Raw genomic sequence first — 25,259 nt, 5'->3', positions numbered from 1 at the left:
CTTCACCAAACTTTTAATTTATTCATTTATTTATGTCAGTATATATTCTCATCGTTTCCTATTTTATTTGATCAATCCCCTATATGTAATCAATTACCTTCCTTTTCTGCCATCTTCTCTCCTGCTTAGACACTCTCCTTTTAGCCTCCTGGACTCTGATTTCTTACACTGCATCCCCCTTCGCCTGACAGCAGACCTTCTTGCTTCCTTTGGGTTCTGAGCTAAAGCTTCTCACCCTTCCCAGTACAGATTCCTGCCTCTCTTTGTCCCAGCTACTGGATCTAGGACAAAGCTGTTCAGGAATAAAAGGGAATAGGAAGAAGGAGGACATCTTCTGTATTCTTTGGTGCTCCCTCCTATTCCTCCTTTCCATCTGTCCTGACCCGTTCTGACCCCTTTCACTCTTGCCAACTCTTACATCCATCTTTCTGAGCACTCAAGGCAGTATTGAACCATGGGCAATGGCATAATCAGACTAGTCAGACTATGAGGGTTTAAATCCTGGCGTGGGGACTCGGGTAAGTTACTTCCCCTCTCCGAGCCTCAGCTGCATGGTGCATAAAATAAGCATCGTGGTAGTGCTACTTCACAGTATTTTCAGAATTAAACGAGATAGTGCATGTAAAGTCTTTACTACTTGCTTCGTATCAAGAACTAAACAAATTTTATTCTTACTTCCCATCCGCTATGTTTTGGATGGTGGTGGTGGTTTTATCTCTCTCTCTCTTTTCCTGAATGCTCTTTATTTTTGTCTCTCTCTCTCTCTCTCTTTTTTTTACATTTTAGCTTCACCTGGACTATTTTTACTTTCTTGCTTTTCCTGACTCTTTTCATTTTCCCTGTGTTCGTGCATGGATGTGGTGAAGGGAGGAATTGAGCTGCCACCAGCAGAAGGTCTGATGGAGAATTCCCGTGCCCAGAGTCATATGCCCTTAGGATGTCAGGTAGCTGTGGTCTCTGCATCCTGTAACCCTGACTGGGACAGCAGCTTGAGCAAAAGGGGAAAAAAGTGCCTCTGAGAAAGAGCTGAGGTGGAACTGTACACCTGCAGTGGAACACATGAGCAGCTGCTTGCCAGTTAAGGACTCCTCCTCTAACTGGCATGGGATTTGTATAGAGGGAAGGAGGTGATCTTTTGAAAATATGAACAGAATTACATTCTGAGACCTTGTTCCCTTCTTGGAATTCTGTCCTTTCTGGTAGATAAAAGGTAAAATCCAATGATGCAGAGCCACTGTTCTTTGTTGAAGCAGTTTCTGAGAGAGTCAGAGCAAAAGAGTAGAAGACATAGACAATAGTTATTGGTTAGATAGAAATCCATTACTTACCTCTCAGCCAAGAGCTAAGCATTAGGCAAGGGTGAATGGCCAGGAAAAGATGTTCTCAATTTAGTATAGTTTTTAAACCCTACTTACAAAAAAAAAGGGGGGGATCTGTTAATTTTGCGGGATATGGTACATGTGTTTCATGGTCTCCTAGAGAGGCCTTTCCTATTTGTCCTAATTAATTAGCATTGCTAGCTCCACATCCCAGGCATTTTTTTGTTACATGGATCTTTTCTAGAGTCTTTGTAGCCCTAATCATCCAGTATTCTTTTTGTTGTTGTTGTTGTTGTTGTTGTTGTTGTTGATTATCCTTCCTATAGAGTATAAACTGCATGGGGGCAAGGATCCTACCAATCCTGTATGGATGTATCACCAATGTTCCAAGCAGTGCCTGGCATATCATAGGTGTTGATAAAATGTGTTGACTTAATGAGTAAGTGAGGCAAAGTGATGATGAATTTTCTCTGTATCTGTTCATTGTGCTCCCATTCCTTTGACTTTGTGATGTTTGTCTGTAAGCACCATGAAGAGGAACAAAAGGAAACCCACCACAAGGAACAATGAGCAAGATGCCATCTCTGTGCCACCCTCCCAAGATCCAGGAGATCTTCAAAACGTGTTGGATGGAGGAGAGTATGCCCCTTTTGTATCTCCTCCCATTTTAGAGAGCAATTTTATCCAGGTAAATAAGATGCAAGCCCTGAATTAAGTTCCAATAACTTCAGTAATTAATTTTCTCAAATTGAAAAGATTAGGAGGAGGAGTATTTTAAAAGTGATAAAGGAATGAGTGAGACGATTAAAGGGAAAAATTTTGGAACTTTAACCAACCTAAAATAATGATAATGTTAAAGGAAAATTCATTCCAAATTTTCCCAGCAAACTCTCACTTAGGAGAGTTTGTTCTAACTCCTAAATCTTTCTAACTCCACCATGTTTGTCATTCTATCATAATCTTCCCAAAGTGACATGAAGAGATTACAGTGAATTCAGAACATCCTGCCACAGGAAAGCATTCAGATAGCTCCTTTCTTGGATTGAGAAGACATTTTAAAGAATAACACAACTTGGTATTAAAATCAATTTTGGCTCTTAGTTCTGAAAGTAAAAGATAATTGTCAAATTGTCAGGGAGGAGAGTTTTCTTCTCATAAAAATGTCCCTACATTATGAATGAAACTACATTTCAAGGCATTTGATAGCAGTTCTTGCTTTCTTCTGAACATTAAACATTAAAATATTCAGACAAGGAATGGGAAATGAGTTCACTGTTGTAGGCCATACCCCTAAAGTCCACAGTAATGCCACGACCAAGTCTAACACAAAACACACCCATTCAAGCAGCTCCTCAGCTGATTCCACAGAGGGGAGATAGAGAAGACAATAGATGCTTCGTCTTCCATAAATAGGTTCTCCGCCCTGATGCCTTGGTTCTAGGGAGACGTCCTCACCTCCAGAACACCATAGGCAGGAGGTGACTCCTCAAAGAAAACTAATGTTTTAGTAATGCCCAGAACACATGTGATAAGTCATGATTTGATGACTTTACCTTCTATGTGCTTCTTTCCTACTAATAATCTTATTTTTTATACTTCTTCCTACATCCTTCTCAAATAACCTTTAGTGCATGCTCTAATGAACACTAAGGGAGGTAGGTAGCACTCTATAGACCAGGCATGCCCCGTATCATAGTTGGGTAAGTTATTCCCTTCAACATACACAACCTCTCATGGTTAGTATGCCCTTGTCAGCAAGTTGCCACAGGTCTCTGACTCAAGTTCAAACGAAAACAAATAGGCATCTCAAAGTAAAAGAGCCACAGGACATCAGCTCACTTGCAAGGAGTCATCAGGGACCCAGTTCCTCTCTTTTGCTCTCCCTCGAGTTAGCTCCCCTCAGGACAGGACATACCAACAGGACAGTAACAGCTGCCAGAAACACAAGAGATGCCCTTATCATAGCAACTTCTTGTGAGGACTGGAAACCTTTCCCAGAGCCACCAAGAGGCCCCCGCTGTGTCTCATTGGCCAGACCTAGGCCATATGGCCCTGCTGAAAGTAAGCACTGGCTAGGGAATGAAATCGCCAGGTTCATCAGTATTTCACCCCTGAGCCAGAGCACCATCCCTAAGGGGCAGATACTGGTTGGATGCTGAATTCTGTTAATCAGGCATGGCTTTGGGTAGGTCCATAGTGTGAGCTACAACCTCTTTCCGAGTATATTTGTTTTTAAGTGATTTTTGTGTTTTTGAGTTAATGTCTAGCTGAGAAAACAAATGTGGCCCTTCTCTGGCTTCCTTCGCATCCCTGTCTAGCCACTTTCCAGTTTTCTTTTCTTCCAACTGGCAGAGATTTTACTGGCCAAGATTCTTGGACTTTGGGATTTTTGCACATGCTGTTCCTCTGTCTGAAAAGCTCTCCTGTCCACCCAGTCAGTTTAACTCCCACATTGTCGGAGTCTCACATTCAGGTCTCAGCTAGAGATCTCTTCCTCGGGGGAGATTTCTCTGACCCTATGTCTGGAGTATGCTGGAGCTGGCTGACTGGTAAGTGTTCAGGAAATTTGCACGTCTAGCTTTGAACACAGCTATTCTTAAAAATTAAATCGATAAACTCACATACTCAAACCTCATTGTTCCTATTATTTTACTACATTTTACAATTTATGCTTTTAAGGTTATGGATATAAGAGTTTGACAAAGGTCAATGAAGACTTCTGTGAGAATCAATTGACTATTGAATTTAAAATAAAGTTGCATATATCATTATTTGTAAATTGTGTGCTACTCATCTTCTATATCAGTAAGATATATAATAAATATCTGCATATCAGAAATAGTTGTTACACATTTACCTATACACCACTGCCTGTATCTCCTCTTAAATTAAGTCTCCTATCAAATGCCTCATAGCACAAAACCCTAAATTCATGCCTGGTAATACTTGTTGCAGTAATAATTAGTGACATACTTTTTAATGTTCACCATCCCTGATAGAACCCCCATGGCCCAGGGGGTCTGTCCGTTCACTGTGATAACTTCAGGAATTCTCAACAAGTGATTGAGCAAATGTACATTCATGTTTCATTTCTCCTTTATTTCCTACACTGCTCAGGTAAACAAGGTTGTTGGGGCCATGCACTTCAGCAGAAAACTCCTCTTCTTGTTCTCTGCCTTAGGTTAATAGGAGAGGTGAATCCATTTACCTTCATAACCGAGCCAACTGGGTGACTGTAGGCATCTGCTCTTCCAGTAAAACCCAGAAGACCCCCAATGTGATGCTTCTAGCACATCTGACACCTGAAGCCCGGAAAGATAAAGAACCCCTGTTTCAAAGTCTCCTGATATCGCCTTCACCAGAGAACCTGGTGCTCACCAGGTGAGTTACAAAGGGAAGAAGTTAAGAATCTTTCAGAAAATATGCTTTACCCCAAGAAGCTGAAAATAAAAACACCAATGACATTTGCTCCAAGGGAGCATTTCACTTGTATCCTGCTATAAATGGCAGTCGTGTCCTTAAAGTCTGGGAAATTTGCTTATGACATGCTAGCAGTCAAACAGGTAAATTTTAAAAATCAAACCTAAGTAACAGTAACTGAAAATTCATAATAAACTGCCTCTCTAGAACATGCCCTTTCTTCCCCAGCATCTCAGCTTCCATCAGATTTTGCTGTGGTCTTGTCTCAAGCCACTAACTTTCAATGTGACCTAGAGCAATCTCTCAACTTCTCTCAACTTTGCAGGATGAACTAAGTGGGACAACTTCTCATGATAAATAGTTGGTACTTTGATTTTTTTAGTTCATCAGAGTCTGAAGAGTATGATTTGAGTGAGATGGCCCTCAGGAGGCTGGTTACATGTACTAAAAATCACAGTTTTGATACTCAAAGCTAAGGACCAGACCCAGGAACATAGTAACCACAGAAGGTACTGCCCAACCCCACACCTGCCCCAACCCAGGCCTGTCTGGGAGACAAGCCCCTTGTCCTGAATCTCACTCTCCAAATTGCTATACAACGTAAAAGGAAAGGCCTTTTGATGGGTCTTCAGTCAGGCCCCAGATGACAATCGTGTGTGTTTGCAGGTTTCTACCTCTGCAGTTTGTGACTCTTTCGGTGCATGATGCTGAGAATATGCGCATCAAAGTAAAGCTGGTGAGTGGTCGAGCCTACTACCTACAGCTCTGCGCCCCTGCATGTAAACAGGACACCCTATTTTGTCAATGGGTGGAACTCATCTCTCTCTTGAATGAGGAGAAAGCCAAAGCTTCCAAACTCTCAGAAATCTCAAGTCTCTCAGAAATCACGAATAGCACAGACATCACAGGTTCAATGGACATCATGGATATTGCAGCGTTCACAGCTGTAGAGACCCCACATGAGTACACATGCTCAGACCCTGTACATGCGGTAGAAAGCATTGATTTCTCAGATTTCTCCGATGTCACTGATGTCACCGACGTCACAGATGTTCCAGAAAATGAGGTCACAGAGGCCCCAGATATAAATATTGTCACTGAAGTTACAGAAGTCACAGATCTCTGTGATGTCCCAAACGCAGAGGTCACAGTGGTGTTTGAAAATGATGATATACTAAGGGCCAAGCAAGAAGAAAAGGTAAGTGACAAGGCACACTTTTATTCCTTAATAATCAAGAATGAGAATGATAACCAAGGTCATGCTTTTTGGTTAGCTCGTTGATATTGGTTATCAAAATGCTATGGAATGAGCTCTGAGTAACCTAATTAAAATAATGGAATATTAGCCCCAAGCCCTGGTATAAAGAAGTTGTAGGATGTATCCTGAAAGAAGCAGTGACCATTCTTCCTGTCAAATTTAACCCAGCATCAGAAAGATATGGTGGGATGGAAAGAACTTCGGGACCAGCACAGCTGGACTCGAGTTGGACTCTTGCCCTTCCACATAGCTGTTTGGCCAAGTCACTGAAGTTAATTGAGCTACATGAGTCTCCTCATCTCTAAAACAAGGCTATTAATGTCACTTAAGGACTATTTTAAGTGTTTAAATGTATATAAAAGTATGCACTATATTATAGGATGGGGTGAAATTTCAATGGATAAAACTGAGGGTGGAAATAGAAAAATAAAGTGCCAAAAGAAGTGAGCAGCTTTAGAAAAGGCTAGAAAGTGGAAAAACACAGCCATATTCAAGAATGGTTAGTTCAGTTCGGCTGGAGCATAATATATGTGGAAGATATAGGATTGGAAAGTTGTTTGCAAACCTTGAATGCCAAATTAAGAAGTGTGGACTCTGCTCTTTGGGCAAACTGTAACCATAAAAGCCCTCTGTGTAAGGGAATGAAAGAACTGTGTTTTTAGAAAGATGAATCTGATGGTAACAGGGATTGTAGATAAAGAGCTAAGTTTGAGGACCTACTGCTAGAAAACCTCCATTGGTCCCAAAATAGAAAAATCATAAAGGGCAAGGTTAGACATTTTACAGAAGAAGAAAACTGCCAATAAATACACTGGAGAAAGTTTGACCTCACTGGTAATCAAAGGAATGCAAACTAAGAAAAAAATAACCTATAACACTGTTAATTAGAATAATAAAAATAGTCAAGGTGTGGTCAACTTGGAATTCATATAGATTCATGGCAGGCATAAGAATTGGCCCAAACTTACTTGAAATCATTATGAATCAAGAGCCTAAAAATGTGTATACACTTTTGATTCAGTGATTCCATTTCTAGGAATCTTCCTTAAGGAATTAATCAGAAGTAAGAATGAGGATTTAGTGGTAATGATGCTAATTATACCATATCTATATCATGTTTGTCAAAATGAAATAATGAAAATTTGGAAGGAACCTAAATATTCACTTCAGGGGAATTGCTAAACTGACATAAATCATGAAGGGCAGGTGCTGTATTAATGTTTTTCAGGAGCAATCACAGTATCTGGCAAGATCATAGGCAGTCAGTAACATTTGTTAAAATGAAACACTACTATATGGGTATTAAAATTATTGGGATAATTTTTCTTTACTTGGAGAAACCTTCATGTTTGAAAAAAGTTGAGTGAAAAATGAAGAATATGATCCCTATGACATAAAAATACATTTTTATGCTCATAAGCAATAGGAGGGTGAAAAGTCATATTTGAACAGCCATTTATTTCTAGATTGTGAGATTACAGGAAATTAATGTTTTCCTCTTTACACTTTTCTAAATTTTCTATTTTCTACAATAAACATAATTTCAAATTCAAGCAGTCTTACACAATTCTTAATAACATGAGAAAAATGCTATTAATAAATTGTTAAGTGAACAATGTAGGATATAGAACTAAAATGTTATCACAAAGCAGACACATATCAAATAAACAAATAGACAAAAAGACTGAATGAAATGTGCCATAGAAGTAGTTATTTCTGGCTAGTGGCCCCAAGCAAGCAATAATTTTCTCCCTTCACGTTATATCTTTATATAGGATCTTCTAAATATTCCATATTAAATATGTGTTACTTCCACTGACAGAAAAAAGTTTTTTCTTTAAGGAAGAAGAATACTGTATTATTTTCAAGTGAAAAGATGATGGAGGTGGTAGACTAGGTGGTGGCAATGGGAGGAGGTGGTGGACTAGGTGGTGGACTAGGAGATGGCAATGGGAGGAGGAATGTACAGGTGAGAGGGGATATTAGAGAAACAAAGTCTTTAGGACCAGCTGATCAATTGCTCAGAGGCCTGAGACAGATTCTGAGGAAGCCAGTGAGTGTCTAAGAGAGGTGGTTCGTTAACAGAACCCAGGAAGTTAGGAGAACAGGAAAGATTTTGTGGTATTAGTTTTAGGTATAGGTTCTAACTCTTTTGATGAAAAAATGAACTCTTTTGTCTTATTGTGAAAATCCCAACTTGTGTCACCTATTAGACACTCTTTTAAGATTTATTATTTATTTGAGAGAGAGTGTGTGTGTGTATACATAAGCAAGCAGCAGGAAGGGCAGAGGGCAAAGGAGAGGGAGGGAGGGAATTTCAAGCAGACTCCCCACCCAGTGCAGAGCCTGACTCGGGGCTTGAGCCTATGACCCTGAAATCATGACCTGAGCTGAAAGCAAGAATCAGATACTTAACTGACTGAGCCACCCAGGTACCCCTTACCTATTAGATACTCTTAAATTAAGAGCAACATCAGATCGGAGAGTAAGTACCAAGGTATTTCTAGACTACCTTTCTTTCCCCAAGAATTCAGAAAAAGGAAATGCTATAATTAAGTACTAATTTTCTTGTGTAAGCTGACAGTGGTGAGCTTCTGGATGTGCTGTGTCAGGTCCCAGACTATCAGCCTCCAACGTCTGCCTGGTGGCCTCAGTGGCCACACACCAAACCTCCAAACCTCATTCCCTCAGTAGTGTGCCTGTGCACACTCAGTGTGGCACTCAGTAGATATAAATGAAACGATTACTATATTAAATATTTTGAAAAAAAATAAATATTTTGCTGCATAAATCATCTATATCTGGGTGGTGCTCTTCTGTTACCTAATTTGCTGCTGTTTATTATTTTCAAAGGAAAAAATGGAAAATATTCTGAAGCCTGGGTGTCTACGAGATACGAAAAGTAAGAATGAGTTCAAAGAATCCTCAAAACATGTCACCATCTCAAATGTAACACTGACTTTCCAAGGTGAACAATGTTTTCGTACTACCTTGACAGAAGAAGAAAGTGAGACAAGTGCATCCAAAGGGTTGAGTGCTAGAACCTCTGAAATAAAGATAACTGATTTTAAAAACACAGCTCTCAAGGTTGAAGAATCCAGGTATGTGAGGCAGGGAAAAGCCGGGGATGCTAAGACATGAAGTAATGTAAAATAAGTATAGGCGTTAAAGTCCCTGCAGCTCTAGCATTTGTTACTAAAGATTCTCAGTTATAGAAACAATGTAATTGAATGATGCCATAGTCAACTCCTGATTATAGGCATTTGGTTTAACTTTGTCTAATTTTTATTTTCCTGTCAATTTCTCATCCCTTTCAGTTCACATTCTAGGCTATCTGGTGTCAATTGTGTGTGCTGAGGAATAGAGATAGGATAGAATCAGAGTATCTACGTTTTGGAGTTAAGGCACTGATCTCTCAGAGTGACTATGGCCACTCTTGCTTTTATCTTTATACTTCTCTCCACTTTCTTCTCTACATATTTCATATGATTTTCTACATTTCCGACTAATAACTTAATCTGAAAAAAATATTTTCATAATTCTGTTTGAATTAAACAATATTAAACAATTAAAACAATATACTTGTTTATTATTTTAAAGAGAGATAATCCTGGAGCAATAAACAATATACTTGTTTATTATTTTAAAGAGAGATAATCCTGGAAAAAAATATTTTCATAATTCTGTTTGAATTAAACAATATTAAACAATTAAAACAATATACTTGTTTATTATTTTAAAGAGAGATAATCCTGGAGCAGGCTCCCTGCTGAGTGCACAGCCTGACTCAGGGCACAATCTCACCACCCTGAGATCATGACTTGAACCAAAATCAAGAGTCAGTCACCCAACTGACTGAGCCACCAGGTGCCTCTATTTTCATAATTTTAATAGTCAAGTGCAAGCTGAATATGAGAGAGCACTGTTGGTACTACAAAGATAAAAATTAATCCAATCATTTCAAAATAACACCTAAAAAAGAAACCAGAGAAACATATAGAAGTTTAAATGCTTACATGAGAAGTTAAATGCTTACATGAAATAGAGAATGTAATGAATTATGTCTAAATTCTTTTTAAATATAAAAAAGGAACAAGGGAAAACAAAAACAAACCAAAAAAAAGAAATAAATGAGAATGATTATAAGTAACTTGAAGTGCTACAGAGTTTGGTTGATTATTCAAAAAGAATGACAAAACAGGCAAACTACTGGACAACTTCTCTTTTTTTTGGTAATTTATTCATGAGAAACACACAGAGAGAGGCAGAGACATAGGCAGAGGAAGAAACAGGCTGCCTGTGGGGAGACCTTGATGTGGGACTCGATCCCAGGACCTGGGAATCACGACCTGAGCCAAAGGCAGACACTCAACCACTGAGCCACCCAGGTGGCCCAACAAGTTATTTTTTTAAATGATAAAATTAGAAATTTAAAAGGTCATCATCAACTAATAAAAACAAAAGTAGGGCAGCCCTGGTGGCACAGCGGTTTAGCGCCACCTTCAGCCCAGGATGTGATCCTGGAGACGTAGGATCGAGTCCCCCGTCGGGCTCCCTGCATGGAGCCTGCTTCTCCCTCTGCCTGTGTTTTTGCCTCTACTCTCTGTGTGTCTCTCGTGAATAAATAAATAAAATCTTTAAAAAAATAAAAAATAAAAACAAAAGTAATATGTTATTGAGAAAGATTGTATACATCTTTTCTTTAATAAACTTTGTAATCCTAAGTTAAATAAATGACTTTAACAAAAATACAAAGAGGCAAAACTGGCACTTGAGAACATAGAAAAAACCTACCCAATAGTTCCCATAAGAGAAAAAACATAGCTGTAACTTTTACTGGACAGTGTGGTTTAGTACTCCAAGAATTATCTCTATTTAATGTAAAGTTTTCTTTTAAATATAGAAAAATTATGTTATGTTCTCCTAATTTTTTGAAGCAAATAATTTGTCTGAAATATAAAACCTGAAAGATAACACAAGAGAGGAAATTCTAGATTAATCCCACTTAAGACAATAAATGTTAAATTCATAGAATCTTGGCAGGCAAAATGTAGCAAGTTTAATATAAAATTAAGGAAACTTTCAATAGAAGTCATATTTAAAAGAGCAGAAAAATCATAGATACCTTAAATACATTTGAGAGACTGATATTCTTGATAAAGATCCACAAAATGTAGAAGAGTTTTCCTTTAGCACAGTAAAAAATATTTACTCCAAACCAAAGCCAACATTATTTTTAATGAAGAAATTATAGAGGTGTGCTACTTAAAACTTAGAACAAATTAAGGATATTCCTATTAACATTCCTACATGATATAATTTAAGGGAGTCTAGTAATTATAACAAAGAAATACAATGGATAAATATGGGATTTTTAAAAATCACTTTGCAAATTGAAATTAATATTTAGAAAATTTGAGAATCAAAAAAAAGAATTTGAGAATCATCAAGCATATTAGTTTGTAAACAATTTTCGGAAGTCACAGGTTATAAAATAAACTCACAAAATATCATTTGTTTCATGATTTTTATTAACAAACCAAAATGCTCTGAAAAAAGAATGTATTCAAAAGCAGCAATAAAAATCAAATATTTAATGAGTGTGATAAGAGATCTGTATATATGGAATTACAAAACCCTAATGACAGAAAAATAAGACAATCTGATTAAGGAAAGCTAAGCTCTCTATCTGGACAGGTATATTTAAGACAACAGAAATGACAAGGCCTAAATTAACTTATAAATTTAATATAGTACCAATTATCTCAACGGTATATCTCATAGAAATTAAACAATTATAGAAAGTATGTGGAAAAAAATAGGGATAAGAATCTCAAGGAAATCATTGTGACTGGAAAATATCTAGAGGGACTCACTTGTATAAAATCTCAAGTCATATTATAATTAAATAACCATCAGAAACACCAATGAAAAATTTAGGATATAGAAATTAAGATAGTGGGGATCCCTGGGTGGTTTAGCGGTTTAGCCCCTGCCTTCGGGCCAGGGCGTGATCCTGGAGCCTGTGTCTCCCTCTGTCTGTGTCTCTGCCTCTCCCTCTCCCTCTCCCATGTCTCTCATGAATAAATAAATAAAATCTTAAAAAAAAAAAAGAAATTAAGATAGTAAAACAGATTCAAACTGAGAGGTTCAAAAGAAACATGAAGAAATGCAAAATTCTAGAATATGTTGATCATATATGCTGTACTATAAAAAAAAATTTCAGATGGGAAAAGTCAAAAACAAATAAACTGGAATAAAATGGAATAGTTGAATTGCCTCAGTTGCATAAGAAAGATCATTTCTCCTTTGAAGCAACAGAAGAAATTTTCAATGGCAAAGTTGATTCATTCATTCAATAATATTTACTGAGCACTAACTATGTGCTAGGCACCAGAGATAACAGCTGTTTCCCTGTATGTTATAGGGTGTTTCATTCAAGTGGAGGACATAGATAATACACAAATAAAATACATTATGCCAGCTGGAATGTAAGAAGATAAAAGCAAAAATAGAGTAAAAGAATAGACAGTGATTTGCGGAGGAGGAAGGATATCTTACGATGGTCAGGGATTGATTCTCTGGGGAAGGGCAGACATCTAAAGGAAGGGTGGAGCTCTTGGGAAACAGTTCCAGGCCCACTGATTGCATAACAATTATAAATATCTGTCCCCCAAATCATTTTAAGTAAATAAATACGTAACAGCACAATGGGAAAAGAGTAATAACTAGATAATCTATAGTGGTTTTACCTGCCATATATTTAGATAGCTGATGGGAATTTGTAAAGGATCCAATTAGCAAATGGTTTAAAGTTATGAATAGAAAATTTACTCCAGAAGACAAACACTTAACGAGGAATCACTCTCACTAATAATTAAAGAAATACAGGTTAAGCAATTACCAGTTGGCTTTCAATTAGATGTTAACTGTAACACTGATGAGCTCACTATAAATGGTGGGAACTTTCTACAGAGTGATTTGGCAATCCACACCACAAATGATTATACCACTTAATTTACAGAAACATGTGTCAAAGAAGTAATTCAAAAGGGGAAATAACTTAAAACACATGTTTTGTAGTTAAAACCTGAAAGCAATCCAAACGACCACTAGTAGAATAGCTAACCAGGAAATAGTATGTTTAGTGCAACAGCAGATCCCCATTAGAAAAAGAATAGAGAATTTCAATAAAAAGACCCATAAGACTAATAAGGAACTGCAAGCTAGAAAAGTAAAATTCTGAAAAATGTATATACAGTGGTATTTTATTTCTACAAAAAGATGATAAGAAACCAGTGTTTGGGCATATCTGGTGATTAAAGGAAATAATATTTGTTGTAGCTATTGATAGATGTTTCCATTAAACTTTTATTGTTCATAATCATTATGATTACATGCATAATTTAAAATCAAAACTGATGCTAGAAGGCATCAGTTGCATGCATTAATTGGAAGATATAGCAGCTAGAGAATGAGCTTTGCAGTCTGACAACCTGGGTTCAAATCCTGCTTCCTCCATTCTTGGGCAAGTTAAATTAATTTTTCAGGCCTCGGTTTCCCCATTTGTAAAATGGAAATAACACTGATCATGTAGAGTTGTTGGAGGGATTAAATAAGCTGATATTGGAAAGCTCACAATGTCAGGCACTTGGTATTACTAAAAAAAAAAAAAAAAAGGATTAAAGTAGAGAAGGAGGAGGGAAGAAAGAAAAGGAGAGATTGAGGGGGGTTTAGTTTCTCAATTAGATTGAACACAAACCTAACATAGTTTTGACTTACATTGAATATTGTAGAAAGGGCAGCCCAGGTGGCTCAGTGGTTTAGCGCTGCCTTCAGCCCAGGGCCTGATCCTGGAGACCTGGGATTGAGTCCCACATCAGGCTCCCTGCATGGAGCCTGCTTCTCACTCTGCCTGTGTCTCTGCCCCTCTCTCTCTCTCTCTGTCTCTCATGAATAAATAAATAAAATATTTTTTTAAAAATGAATACTATAGAAAAATGATTCTATACCTCTGAAGTAATCTTTCTACTGTAGTACCCAAAAACTGAACCCAAAGAACTCGGAAATATATTTAATGCAGTAAAGAAATTGAAGTCATTCCAACTGAAGAGGAAAACTATAATAGGTAACAATTACCATCTTCAGTGTACAAGGAAGTACAGATCTAAGGGCTAAATTTAAAAAGTGAATTTAAAGTGAAAAGTATTGTAACTAAATACAAAGAAAATTTTATTATATAGTAAAACAAGATAGCAATCAACCAATCAATAAAAAAATTAAGAAATATCATTGATTAGATATTAATAAACAATAGAACTAATTTCTGGAGGTTGTAGAATCTTTCTTCCTGGAAACTTCTCAAAAACATTGCAGCAGGCCATTTGTCCTGGATAGACTTCAAACATTTTCCTGCTGGGGGTCAAGGCCCATCTATGTTTCGTATGTAATTTTAATCTACTGCTAAAATAAATGACGGAATGCTTGATAAAGTCAAATAATAACTATGTTCTGGGGATCCCTTAAAGGAGTAGAATGAAATGGAAACAGTAAACAAACTGAGTATGTTGTAGGGTTCTGAGAAATAGACATATTAGATGCCCAGAAAATTATTATTATTGTCACTAGTCATTCAATACCAATTGTGTAGATAAAGGAAAGTTGGCTATTCTATCTCATAGAACCCCTCCCTCAAACCCTTACTCAAAAATATCTTAAGCAGTTGAGAAATAATTGCCCAAAGCTGGCTTTCTTTTTAACTTTTTTTCCTGGCTAAGGGGAGGATCAAAGAAAGCAAAGGAATATGGGTGATCGTTAGGAGAACTAGACCTTGAAATCAGAGCAATGTTTGCCTTAGCTTTAGCTTCTGGACTGCCACATTTCTGGAAATTCTAGAGCCTCTAGATCCAAGTACCAACACGCTCCAGGTGTTGGTAGATCTGGATAATGATTTAAATACTTTTGGTTGTCTGCCCAAAGCATTGTTTAATATGTAGGGTTTCTATGCCAGTGATTTTGTCAGTGTGTGGTTGGTTAGCAGCATCACCTGGGAACTTGTTAGAAATGTAAATTCTTGGGCCCCATCCCATCCTACTGAATCCTGAACTCCAGCATTCTGCTTATAACAGACCTCCAAGTGGTTTTTTTTTAAGATTTTATTTATTCATGAGACACACACACACACACACACACACACACACACACACAGAGGCAGAGGGAGAAGCAGGTTCCATGCAGGGAGCCCGACGCAGGACTATACCCCAGTCTCCAGGATCACACCTCTGGCTGAAGGCGGCACTAAACCGCCGGGCCACGCAGGCTGCCCCCCTCCAAGTGGTTCTAATGTATATTCAAGTCTGAGAACCATTGCCTTTTGATAAGTCAGTCCTAGACACAAAGGAGAGTTTATTAAGCATTGCTCTCTCATGAAGGCTTCTCCTGAGGTCCCAGAGCCAAAATAAGTATTCCTCTTTATAGGCGGCTCAAACTCAAGGGAGCCTCCTTCAGGAATTTTTCCTATATGACCAGGAACCCGGAAATTTGGATTCAGAAAAGAAAAAAATATTAAAAAATTGGTTCAGTGTTCAAGAAATTTTCCTGCTTCTGATAGACAGTGGAGAAGTAGCTGAAATAATTTCCCCCAGAACACTGATCTATTATTTCTTGATGGTGACAACCATTGAATTCTTTTGTGGAACTAAACAATGACCCAGAGGGTTATTAGTACGTCTGATGTGTTAGAGGAGAAAGAAGTACAAAGAAAAAAAAACAGGTGACAGAGTAAGGAAGGGAGATAGAACTATCAACCATCAGTCCAAGTAATGAGAGACCAGAGAAAGGAATATAAGGAGAGGGATAGAAACAGGTGCCACACAGTAGGAAATAAATGTATTTCACTACTGCGCATGAGTTGGCTTTCACAAAAAAGCCTAAGGTTTCCTAAAAAAACAAGATAAAAAAATGAATCCATTCAATTGAGCAATTTATTCTAAATAACTAATTAGATCTGATCACTCTGATGTCTTCCTTCTGTTTTGTTTCATTCATGTTTCCAATCTTATGACCTGCCCTTATCTAAGGCTTCAGAAATACCACAATTAAAAATCTCATGAAGTGAACTGTTAATGTCATTTCACCTTCTTCTTTCCTTGTCCTTTTGTATATAATAGATGTTTTGAAGCATGAGATTAGCCTTTACAGCTTTTATTTATTTTTAAGATTTCATCCATCTATTTGAGATAGAATGAGCAAGAAAGAGAGAACATGAGCAGGGAGGAGCAGCAGAGGGAGAGGGAGAAGCAGACTCTCCACTGAGCAGGGAGCCCAATGTGGGGCTTGATCCCAGGACCCTGAGCCAAAGGCAGACACTTAACCGACTGAGCCACCCAGGTGCCCTCTTTTAGAAGTGCCTTAAAAAAAATAAATATAAATGAAGTAATAGACTTTACTTTTTTAAAAAGTACAGTTTTAGATTTGCAGAAAATTGAGTAGATAATACATAGAGCTCTATATAGCCACCCCTCTGCCACCTCCTCACTCTCTCCCCACCTCCAGTTTTCCCTATTATTAACACCTTGCATTATTAGTGTGGTACATTTGTTGTGATTAATAAACAAAATTGATACATTATCATTAACTATAGTTGCTAGTTTAAGGTTCACTATGTTGCACAGTTCTTTGGGTTTTGACTTATGCATAGTAATGTGCACCCACCATTTCAGTACCCTAAATATCCTCTGAGTATTAGATTAGCTTGTAATAGCTTTTCAAATATTAAAAATTGTAAGGCTAACTTATTTTTTTGGGATGTAAATTGCTCTATAGGTACAAAGTTTTGTTAAGTCTAACTATTATGAAAAAAAAAGTCTAACTATTATGATCATTATTAGAAACAATGAGAAAATCAATACCTATAGATGGGATATGGTAAATATCACAGAATTTTAAAGATAAAAAGGATCTTGAAGGTTAGCAAATCCCAAAACCTTCAAGGCCCTACCCTTCTGTCTGTCAGTGTCCTGTATCATTCATCCACTGGCTCTACTGGGGAGAAAGAAAAAGAAAAAGAAAAAAACAAATTTTGGCTCCAAGCAATCCTCGTAAGCCCACCTTAATCAAGGATGGATTCTTCTTTATTGCATATTTCCACTTGGAACATAATTACTAGCTAGAGCCTAATTTGAGAATGTTCATTATGAATGAAAGGTGTTAATATCTAAGAACAGAATGGAATTCAGTTTATTCCTGGGACGTTTGCTGGATTAAGTCAGTACCCTGTGAAAGTAATAAGTAAGTTCTAATTGTTTTTCTTGTCCAAGACCACGGATTTCAGTGGCATTTTATAACTGTGTACTTTGGGACAATGAAAAAAATTAAAGGATGACCTTGTTGAATATTTTGCCCTCAGATTTATTAATGTAAATCGAGCAATTTCAGTCTAGATGAGTGAAAGACTATGGAGACATCAATAATGTCACTTTAGGTCCTTTAAAAGTGAAGGATTTACTTTATGAAGCATTTATATTCCTTCTCATGCCCTAACAATAGTGCTACTCCGACTCTTCCCTTTGTTTTAAAGAGAATAACGTCAGGCTTCATTTTAATTTGCACCTATTTTTTTTAAAGTAGATTTACTTAATATTTCTCAGTCTTTCAAACCTTTTATCTTTAAGCTCAACTTTCATGTAAATCACCAGATCTATTTAGTGAGGGCTACATGAGCATTTATTTGCAAACGCCTTAGAAAATTGCTAATTTAAACCTCTTGCAGAAAGATCCTGAGGTAGACATCAACCAGGATTCCTTTTGCCAGACCCCTTAAAATGAATCATAATTATGTCTTTGTACATTTATCTGGGAATTTATTGTCTGAGGGTAATTATTCTTTCCAAGTGCTTTCTTTTTCAAACTGCAATGCTTACCCCAAAAATTATGAAAATGTAGCCAAGAAACCAAAATCTGATGAAAATTAAGTGACTGAAGTTTGTTTTAGCATGCTAATGAGGTTAATAAAATAGGTGTTTTAATTATTGTTATTAATTTTAAAAATCAGTAATGCAGGAAACTTCTTTATCCAAAGACATAAAAAAATTTCTTTATCCAAAGGCATTTCTAAAAGTGAAATGATCTAAAAAACTGACAGTTTGTCTCCAATTTTATCCAGTAAACTATAAGAAATGTACTTAATTGGGCAAATACTTGGGCATGTTGTATGCCTGCAAGATTCCCTAGCACTCTTGCCCCATCAGGGCCATAAAGAGTGTGATGCAGAAGCCAGCAGAGATGGGCACCTTCAAGCACCCAGAATTTCTCCCATGTCTCTATGAGAGCCTATATTTCCAACACAAGAGACTCTATTAACCCCTGAGCAACAGCAATTAGCTCAGTCTCAGCTCCAAATGAGTTTTCATACACTGGAGAGGCAGTAGGATAGCACTGCCCACAGCCTGAGTGACAGGTGATGGATAAAATAAAAAGAGACTACATGTTATGATTCACTTTTATGGCTCTTACAGGTTGGATAGCTTACATGCTGACAGAAATTTAGGTAATTTTGCTCTAATATGTGTTATTATATAATACCCTAGGCTTGCTAAATATGTTTCATTATTACCTACAAAGCATTTAGAGAATGGCCAGCTATCTCATACCTGGTCATTCTTTTCTAAATATTTGTGGTTACACTGGCAAAATTTTGAACTGTGTTGTTTGTTTTTCCAGGAGCATGAGAACTGATTCAGTCACTTCAGGTATGGAATGAATCCCACTACATTTCTTTGTGATCTCTGGTATCCAGTAGTCACGTCTGGGGCCTGGAACAGAGTAGTTAAGAGCAAAGGAATCCTTTGCTAGGTGTTTTGATGCATTCCCTTTGCTCCGTTCTGAGAGTCCCCACAGTGCAGGAACTCTTCTTCAAAGCCTATCCTCATATTATCTTTCAAGTAGTAGGCATCACTGCACTTTTCTCTGTGCTGGTAGAGTACTGAATCCAACTCTCTGGATTTGAACCACTCCAAGGCCAGCTCTGCAAGCAGAACCCAAACAATAGGACCTTTTCTCCTTGCTGATTTGGAAGGGGAGTGATCTACAACTAAATTTCCTGGCAACTCTAAAATCATGTAGCCCCTCCTTTCCTCTTATTTGCATCTTCAGCCTTTGCTTCTTTACATATTCCCATGACTCCGGATCTTATAACTTCTTTTTCTTTTTTAATATTTTATTTATTTACGAGAGAGATAGAGGGAGGTGGGGGAGGGGCAGAGGAAGAAGCAGGCTCCCCGCTCAGGACCCTGAGATCAAGACCTGAGCAGAAGACAGATGCTTAACCAACTGAGCCCCCCCGGGAAACCCCAGGATCTTTTAACTTTTTAAAAAGTTTTTGAGACAGAAGTTGTCATATAGACACCAGTGGACATGTATCGCCTTGCTTGCTAGTGAACCACCTCTAGCTACTGTCTAAGTTGGGGTGTGAATGGCTCTCAGCTCCAGTCATGCATATAAAAGAACATAATGGAAAGAACGGGGAAGTACATTGCAATTGACTTAAATGGAAAGAAAAAATAATACTTCTACTTTAAAACCCAAGACCAAGGCATTCTTAGTTACATTTGCAAGAGTCCTACCAAAAAAAGCAAACAATTAGAGGATAGCTGTATATAAATAGGGCTTTAGTCTGTAGGCCTTCCCACCAGGCTTTAGTGTCTAAAAGTACCAGATGCACTTCACTGAGAGGTGGTTTTACCTATATTCCAGTCTTCAGTACTAAACCAGAGAATGCTGAAGGGAAATGCCATTGTAGTTTACAAGAAAAATGCAAAATCTCCTTTGCAGTATATAGAATTTTCACCCATCAATTTCTACTCCAAATTCGATTTCAAAAAGAAATCACAGTAGATTGATAGAAATTCAGGAGATGTCCAACAGGCAAATATTTTCCTCTTACTTTCTAAAAGAAAGCATAAATCATGCAGCAGCCTTAACATTAATAGATAATTAGTACATCAACATATAAGTAGTACAATAGCATATAATATACATTCTGAAGCACTAGTTATTTAAGCCTTGGGAATTTAAAATTAATGTAGGACGTTGATATATTTCTTTTCATTCTATATGTGATTCTTTCACCCGCCTTCTGGCACAGACTCAGTTTTGTTCAAATGAACAAATATTTGATGCCTATCTATTCTATTTGAAGCACTGTAGAGAGATAAAAAATAGATAACAGGACACTGCCTGACCTCAAGACATGGGCACAAATAACATATATGGAATCTTATAGGTGCCTTAAGAGAAAAGTGGTGAACGTAGTTTTAGTTCAAGAGAGAAAAATCATAAAAGATTTATGAAGGAAGGAGGCAGTCTTTGAGTCAGGAAAGGGGAAATAAGAATATCATGGAGATAGGGTATAATGTGTGCAAAGTCAAAGAATGGGACAGTACTGGGCATATTCCACTTAGGAACAGTGAGAGATAGAGCTGGACAGCAAAGCAGGAGCCAGGTTATGGAAGTCTTGGACCATGCTAGGGAGTTTAGATAGTATGGTCTGGTAGGTAAGGAAAAGCCACCAAAAAATAGACCTAGTAAAATTAGTATTATGTTTTAGAATGATTACTCTGACCTCAATCTCTAAGAGAGCTGGAGGAGGCCAGAGGTAGGAAGTCATTAGAATAGTCCAGGGTGAAAGGTGCTAGCTAAAGTCTTGAACTGTGTAAAACAGATGGCAACAAGAATGTGAATATGTTGACTGACTACCTTGGGGACAAGAGATAAAATGCTCCGAAAAACAAAAAACGAAAACTGAGGATGACAAAGGAGACAACATAACCAGGAGGTAATGAGTCCATGAAAGAAGCTGGGAAAATGAATTCGAGGAAATCTGGAAGGAAACAATGATGAGACCAGCTATGGAATACTGCCTAGAATGAGAAGTCCTATGTTTGAGTTCTGAATGCACTTCCTCTGTTCCACGGGTGTGTCACTTAAAGTTTCTGGACTTCAAGCTTCTTCAACTATCAAGCATGCGCATATGGGTCAAGGATTGAAGCAGGCATGTTTAGCTGTCTCCTTCAGCTGCTACGATGTTATAAGCTCATACGTGTGTGGTCTTGGTGGTCTGTCTTTGTAAATTCAGCAGGCAGCATGAAATGGGGCTCTGGAAATCAGGAGCTAAGCAAAGATATAGCGAACATGCAGCAAAGTTCCACAGCTTGTTAAATCACAAGGGTGGTACAATATACACATCTGGCTTGCAGTTTTCACAAAGTATTAATTATTTTCCCCATTTGTTTTCTTTCACATACTTTCTCATTCTTCCCACTTCTCTATCTCCCATGTTTCCTGATTTAGGCTTACATCCTTTTTTCATTTTCCCTCTGATTAGCATTTCCTTCCCCCTTACCACATTCCTATGAATCACTTTCTTTTCCCCTTCATACTTTCTAATTCACACTTCACACTTCTTACCCCAAGAAGAGCAACGGTTACTTGCTCTTCTTACTCCTTTGTCCCAGTAAATTTAGACTGAATATAGACGAAAAAATGAGTCTGTGAATCTGATTTCTATTCTAGGCAGCAACCAGAATAGTAACCGTTCCCCACTGCAATTAAATGAAATTCTGGTACTATTATCCCGGTCAGGTTCATGTTCACCCAGCTGCGGGGCAATGTTGGCTGGGGACCATGGTCTCTTATTTATGTCTCAAACATCTCAGCAGTTTGGCAGAAGGACACTCTTCTCCTTTCTGAATAAGGTTGTGGGTAAAGTGGCACTTCACATGTACTGTTTTTATGACAAGGCTAAAAGGCAGAGCCCAGGCTGACACTGTCTCTCTCGATCTGGGTCCATCTCTCCCTTTTCTTAACTTGTAATTTCTTACCTATTTAGGTTTTACTCTCCTTAGCTTTGCTGATCTCTTTACAGTGAGCCCAAACTTAGGCTTACCTAATGGTTCTATGGTATTTTCCCAAGATGGTAGACAATTAGACAAAGGATAGAGAACCAAGAAAGAAGAGAGGGAAAATTGCTTATGAAATGCTGGGAGTGTCCTCTCCATCTAAACCCATCTTTCCTTTCCTCTTTCCTCTTAACTATTGCAAATTAAATTCCTTGCAATCCTAAGCAGCCAGGTTCAGTCTCTGTTTATGGAACCCAGACTAAAAAGAGAAAGGGTGGGGGGACCCCAAAAGGGAACCTGTTCGTGAAATTTAACAATGGGCTCCATTGGAAAGAATAAAGACATTTTAAAAAACTTTAGACCAAATTAAGTTCTCTCTCCTTCTGTGCCTTTTTTCTCTCCTGCTTCTGGCTTTTTTCTTTCTTCCTCACCTCTCCCCTGCCCATGATCTCTTCCACTTTCCCCACTATTTTTCTTTTGCCCTCTGGCTCCCTCCCCTCTTGTCAAATCTACTTCCCTCAATCTCCTGCTTCATCTGTTCTCCCCTTTTCTCAGGGGAATGGTTGTGAGGAAAGCAAAGTAAACAGAAAAAGAAGAGGACAATGGAAAAAACATATAAGACAACCTAAAGGTAATTTTTTTATGATTATAAGTAGCTATAAAGGACAGATGTGACACTTTCACAAAAAGTTGTCAATAAATTGAATCTTTTGACATTGAATCTTATTACTTCTATTGTAGTAACAATAAAGGTGGAATGGGATATTGAGGGTTTGTTGTGGTTTTTGCCCTAGAATCCTTCAAGGGTCAAAATATAATGTTAGCACAGGGATTAGAGGGAGCCTCAGGTGAAGCACTGGAAGTGAATTACTTGCTGCTGCTTTTACAAATGATTCCATCATTCTCATTCCTACTCTCCCTCTTTGCTCCCTCCTCATACTCTTTTCCAACCTTGGCAGGAACCACATAGCCATATCTCATCAGGGCTCTCCTTGTTGGAATTGAGGTGCCAACCCTTCTGTGCTACTCTGCCACCAAAGTCAGCTTAGCACTTGGGCACTAATTTTATTAACAGAACTCACCCAGATGCACAACATGGGCCAGACATAATGCACTAGAGGAAAACAGTGAGGCCAAAAGATAACAAAAGTCCATGCACAATAATCCCCTGGTCTCTCCACACACTCCTTAGTCTGTGCCTGCCCTTTTGTCACTTCTTTTCCCCCCATAAGTATGTTCTTAATATTGTCCTATGGTGGCGATAGACTGTAAAGGTGTTGCACTCAGAGTAATGCGTGCTGGCACCTCCATCCACTTAGGGAGAGTCCCAAGCCCTGTCATTTCTCTCCAGAATTTAGAAAGAGAAATTCATTGAAAGTTGACTCAGAATTCTACAATGATTTCATCCTTTGATGGATATATCCTATAACAATGAAATTTCAAATATCAGGGTCTTATTAAGAGAGATCTGCAAATGCAAAGAAGAGTAGAAATAACAATATACACACCATATTTAAACCTTGGCTTCTAAAGTTTAAAAAGTGGCTCCTAGGGCTGCCCTGGTGGCTCAGTGCCTTGGCCCCACCTTCAGCCCAGGCTACAATCCTGGAGACCCAGGATCAAGTCCCACATCAGGCTCCCTGCATGGAGCCTGCTTCTCCCTCTGTCTATGTCTCTGCTTCTCTCTCTGTGTGTGTCTCTCATGAATAAATAAGTAAAATCTTTAAATATTTAGGAGCCACTTTTTAATTTTTTATTTTTAAACTGTGAATTGCCAATATATAAGAAAAAGTAGGTGATTTTTTTTTAATGGTGAAAAAGTTGTGTTACTAATAAAGACTTCATATTATCAGGACTGAAATGTGAAAATCACTTGGCCCTTTATTTACAATGAGCATATATTATGTGTATGTAAATATATACATATGGCTTATTTTAGGACACAGTTTAGGACAGATCAAAGACTTGAAAATAATTCAGTGACACATCTATAAGTTTAAAGACAAAAAGCCCATAATTTTAATCTTGGCATCTTGATTTATTAGGTTCTTATATGGGTAGAATTATTTTATTTATTTAAATTTATTATTTTTTAAGATTTTACTTATTAATTTGAGAGAGAGAAAGCATGAGCAGGGGGAGGAGCAGAGGGAGAGGGAAAATCAGGCTCCCTGCTGAGTGCAGAGCCTGATGCAGGGCCAGATCCCAGAACCCACGGACTACAGGACTATGACCAGAACCCAAGGCAGATGCCCAACTGACTGAGCCACCCAGGCACCCCAGAAATAGCTTTTAAAAACAAAAATTTAAAAAAAAATTTTTTTCATTCATTCATTCATTCATTCAGCCCACAAACATTTATTAAGCTTTGAGCACCAAAGCAGACATTCACCAGTTTAGGACGACTTTGTCATGGACTAGCTGGCCATGAGGCTCAGTAGCATCTGGAGGCAGGAGAGCCAAGTAGACAGGGGTCTTGGCTCCCTCCTCCACAGTCCTGGGGCCGTAAGGCCCACCCATGTCCGTCTTCACCCACCCTGGGCAGCATGCATTCAGCAGAATCCTGTCAACTTTCCTCTTCTCATCCAGACGCCAGGCCAGGATTCTTGATAAGACCGTGACCCCCAGCTTAGACACCCCATACGCGGAGTTGGGCCAGCCTTCTCTCTCATGCACTTCATTGCTTGTATCCTCCACAAACTTCTTCATGAGGTCCACCAGGTCCTCCTCTGTGAGCGTCTCGCATTGGAACTTCTTCTGTAGATCTGCGCTGCAATTTTCAAGAGCCTTTGAACCCTCTAAACTACTGATATTCACCAACCGTGAGGTTTTATTATTGGCAGCAATTCGTTGCAGACATTTCTTGTAGCAAAAAAGTTTGTCTTCAGCGTTATCTCAGCTTGGATGTCAAAGGGCGTTGGATCATCAGTTTAAAACGATTTTTTAAACCACTGGGTCGGTGCTTCTCAAACTTCCAGCGTGCGTCTGAATCACCTGAATCCCTTTAATATCACTTCAACCTCTAGATTTAAAAAAAAATGAGACCATATCTGTCCAGAGGATCTTTATTGTTAGATTAAGAAGAGAAGCTATATTAAAATTCAATTTTACTTACTTTGCTCACTTATTTTACTCGTATTTAGTTTTTTTTAATGTTTTCTACTTGACAGTAATAACTTTTAAAATATTCTGTATTTTAGATCTTTGAATTGAACTGACTTTTCCATCTTTTTTTTTTTTTTTGTCAGATAAATACAAACTACTAAACTAAAACACAAGCATGGCTCAAGAAATAACAACCAACACAAGGGAAAAACAAAGCAGTGTCTTCCATGTGGCAGAAATAAAGGTTACTACTAATCAATA

At 38.0% G+C, this 25,259-nt stretch overlaps 1 protein-coding gene and 1 pseudogene across 1 annotated transcript; one reads left to right on the top strand and one right to left on the bottom strand.

Moving 5' to 3' along the window:
- Positions 1-1,848: 1,848 nt before the first annotated feature.
- On the top strand, positions 1,849-18,757 carry GARIN2 (golgi associated RAB2 interactor family member 2). Its single transcript, XM_055303714.1, has 5 exons — positions 1,849-2,007; positions 4,501-4,700; positions 5,406-5,937; positions 8,851-9,098; positions 18,718-18,757. The coding sequence occupies exons 1-5, from the start codon at positions 1,849-1,851 to the stop codon at positions 18,755-18,757; spliced, it is 1,179 nt and encodes a 392-aa protein (XP_055159689.1).
- Positions 18,758-24,231: 5,474 nt separating this feature from the next.
- Positions 24,232-24,823, bottom strand: LOC129495934 (carbonyl reductase [NADPH] 3-like; annotated as a pseudogene).
- Between the last annotated feature and the right edge of the window lie 436 nt (positions 24,824-25,259).

This window comes from Nyctereutes procyonoides, unplaced genomic scaffold (assembly GCF_905146905.1).
Source record: "Nyctereutes procyonoides isolate TBG_1078 unplaced genomic scaffold, NYPRO_anot_genome, whole genome shotgun sequence".
Taxonomy (NCBI): Eukaryota; Metazoa; Chordata; class Mammalia; order Carnivora; family Canidae; genus Nyctereutes; species Nyctereutes procyonoides.
This window is presented reverse-complemented; position numbering and strand designations above follow the sequence as displayed.

Excerpts from the sequence above, each read along its gene's own strand:
- GARIN2 (XM_055303714.1), top strand. The coding sequence starts at position 1,849 with ATGAAGAGGAACAAAAGGAAACCCACCACAAGGAACAATGAGCAAGAT. Across the intron at positions 4,701-5,405 it reads GAGAACCTGGTGCTCACCAG|GTTTCTACCTCTGCAGTTTG; the intron begins GTGAGTTACAAA and ends GTGTGTTTGCAG. Across the intron at positions 5,938-8,850 it reads GGGCCAAGCAAGAAGAAAAG|GAAAAAATGGAAAATATTCT; the intron begins GTAAGTGACAAG and ends TTATTTTCAAAG.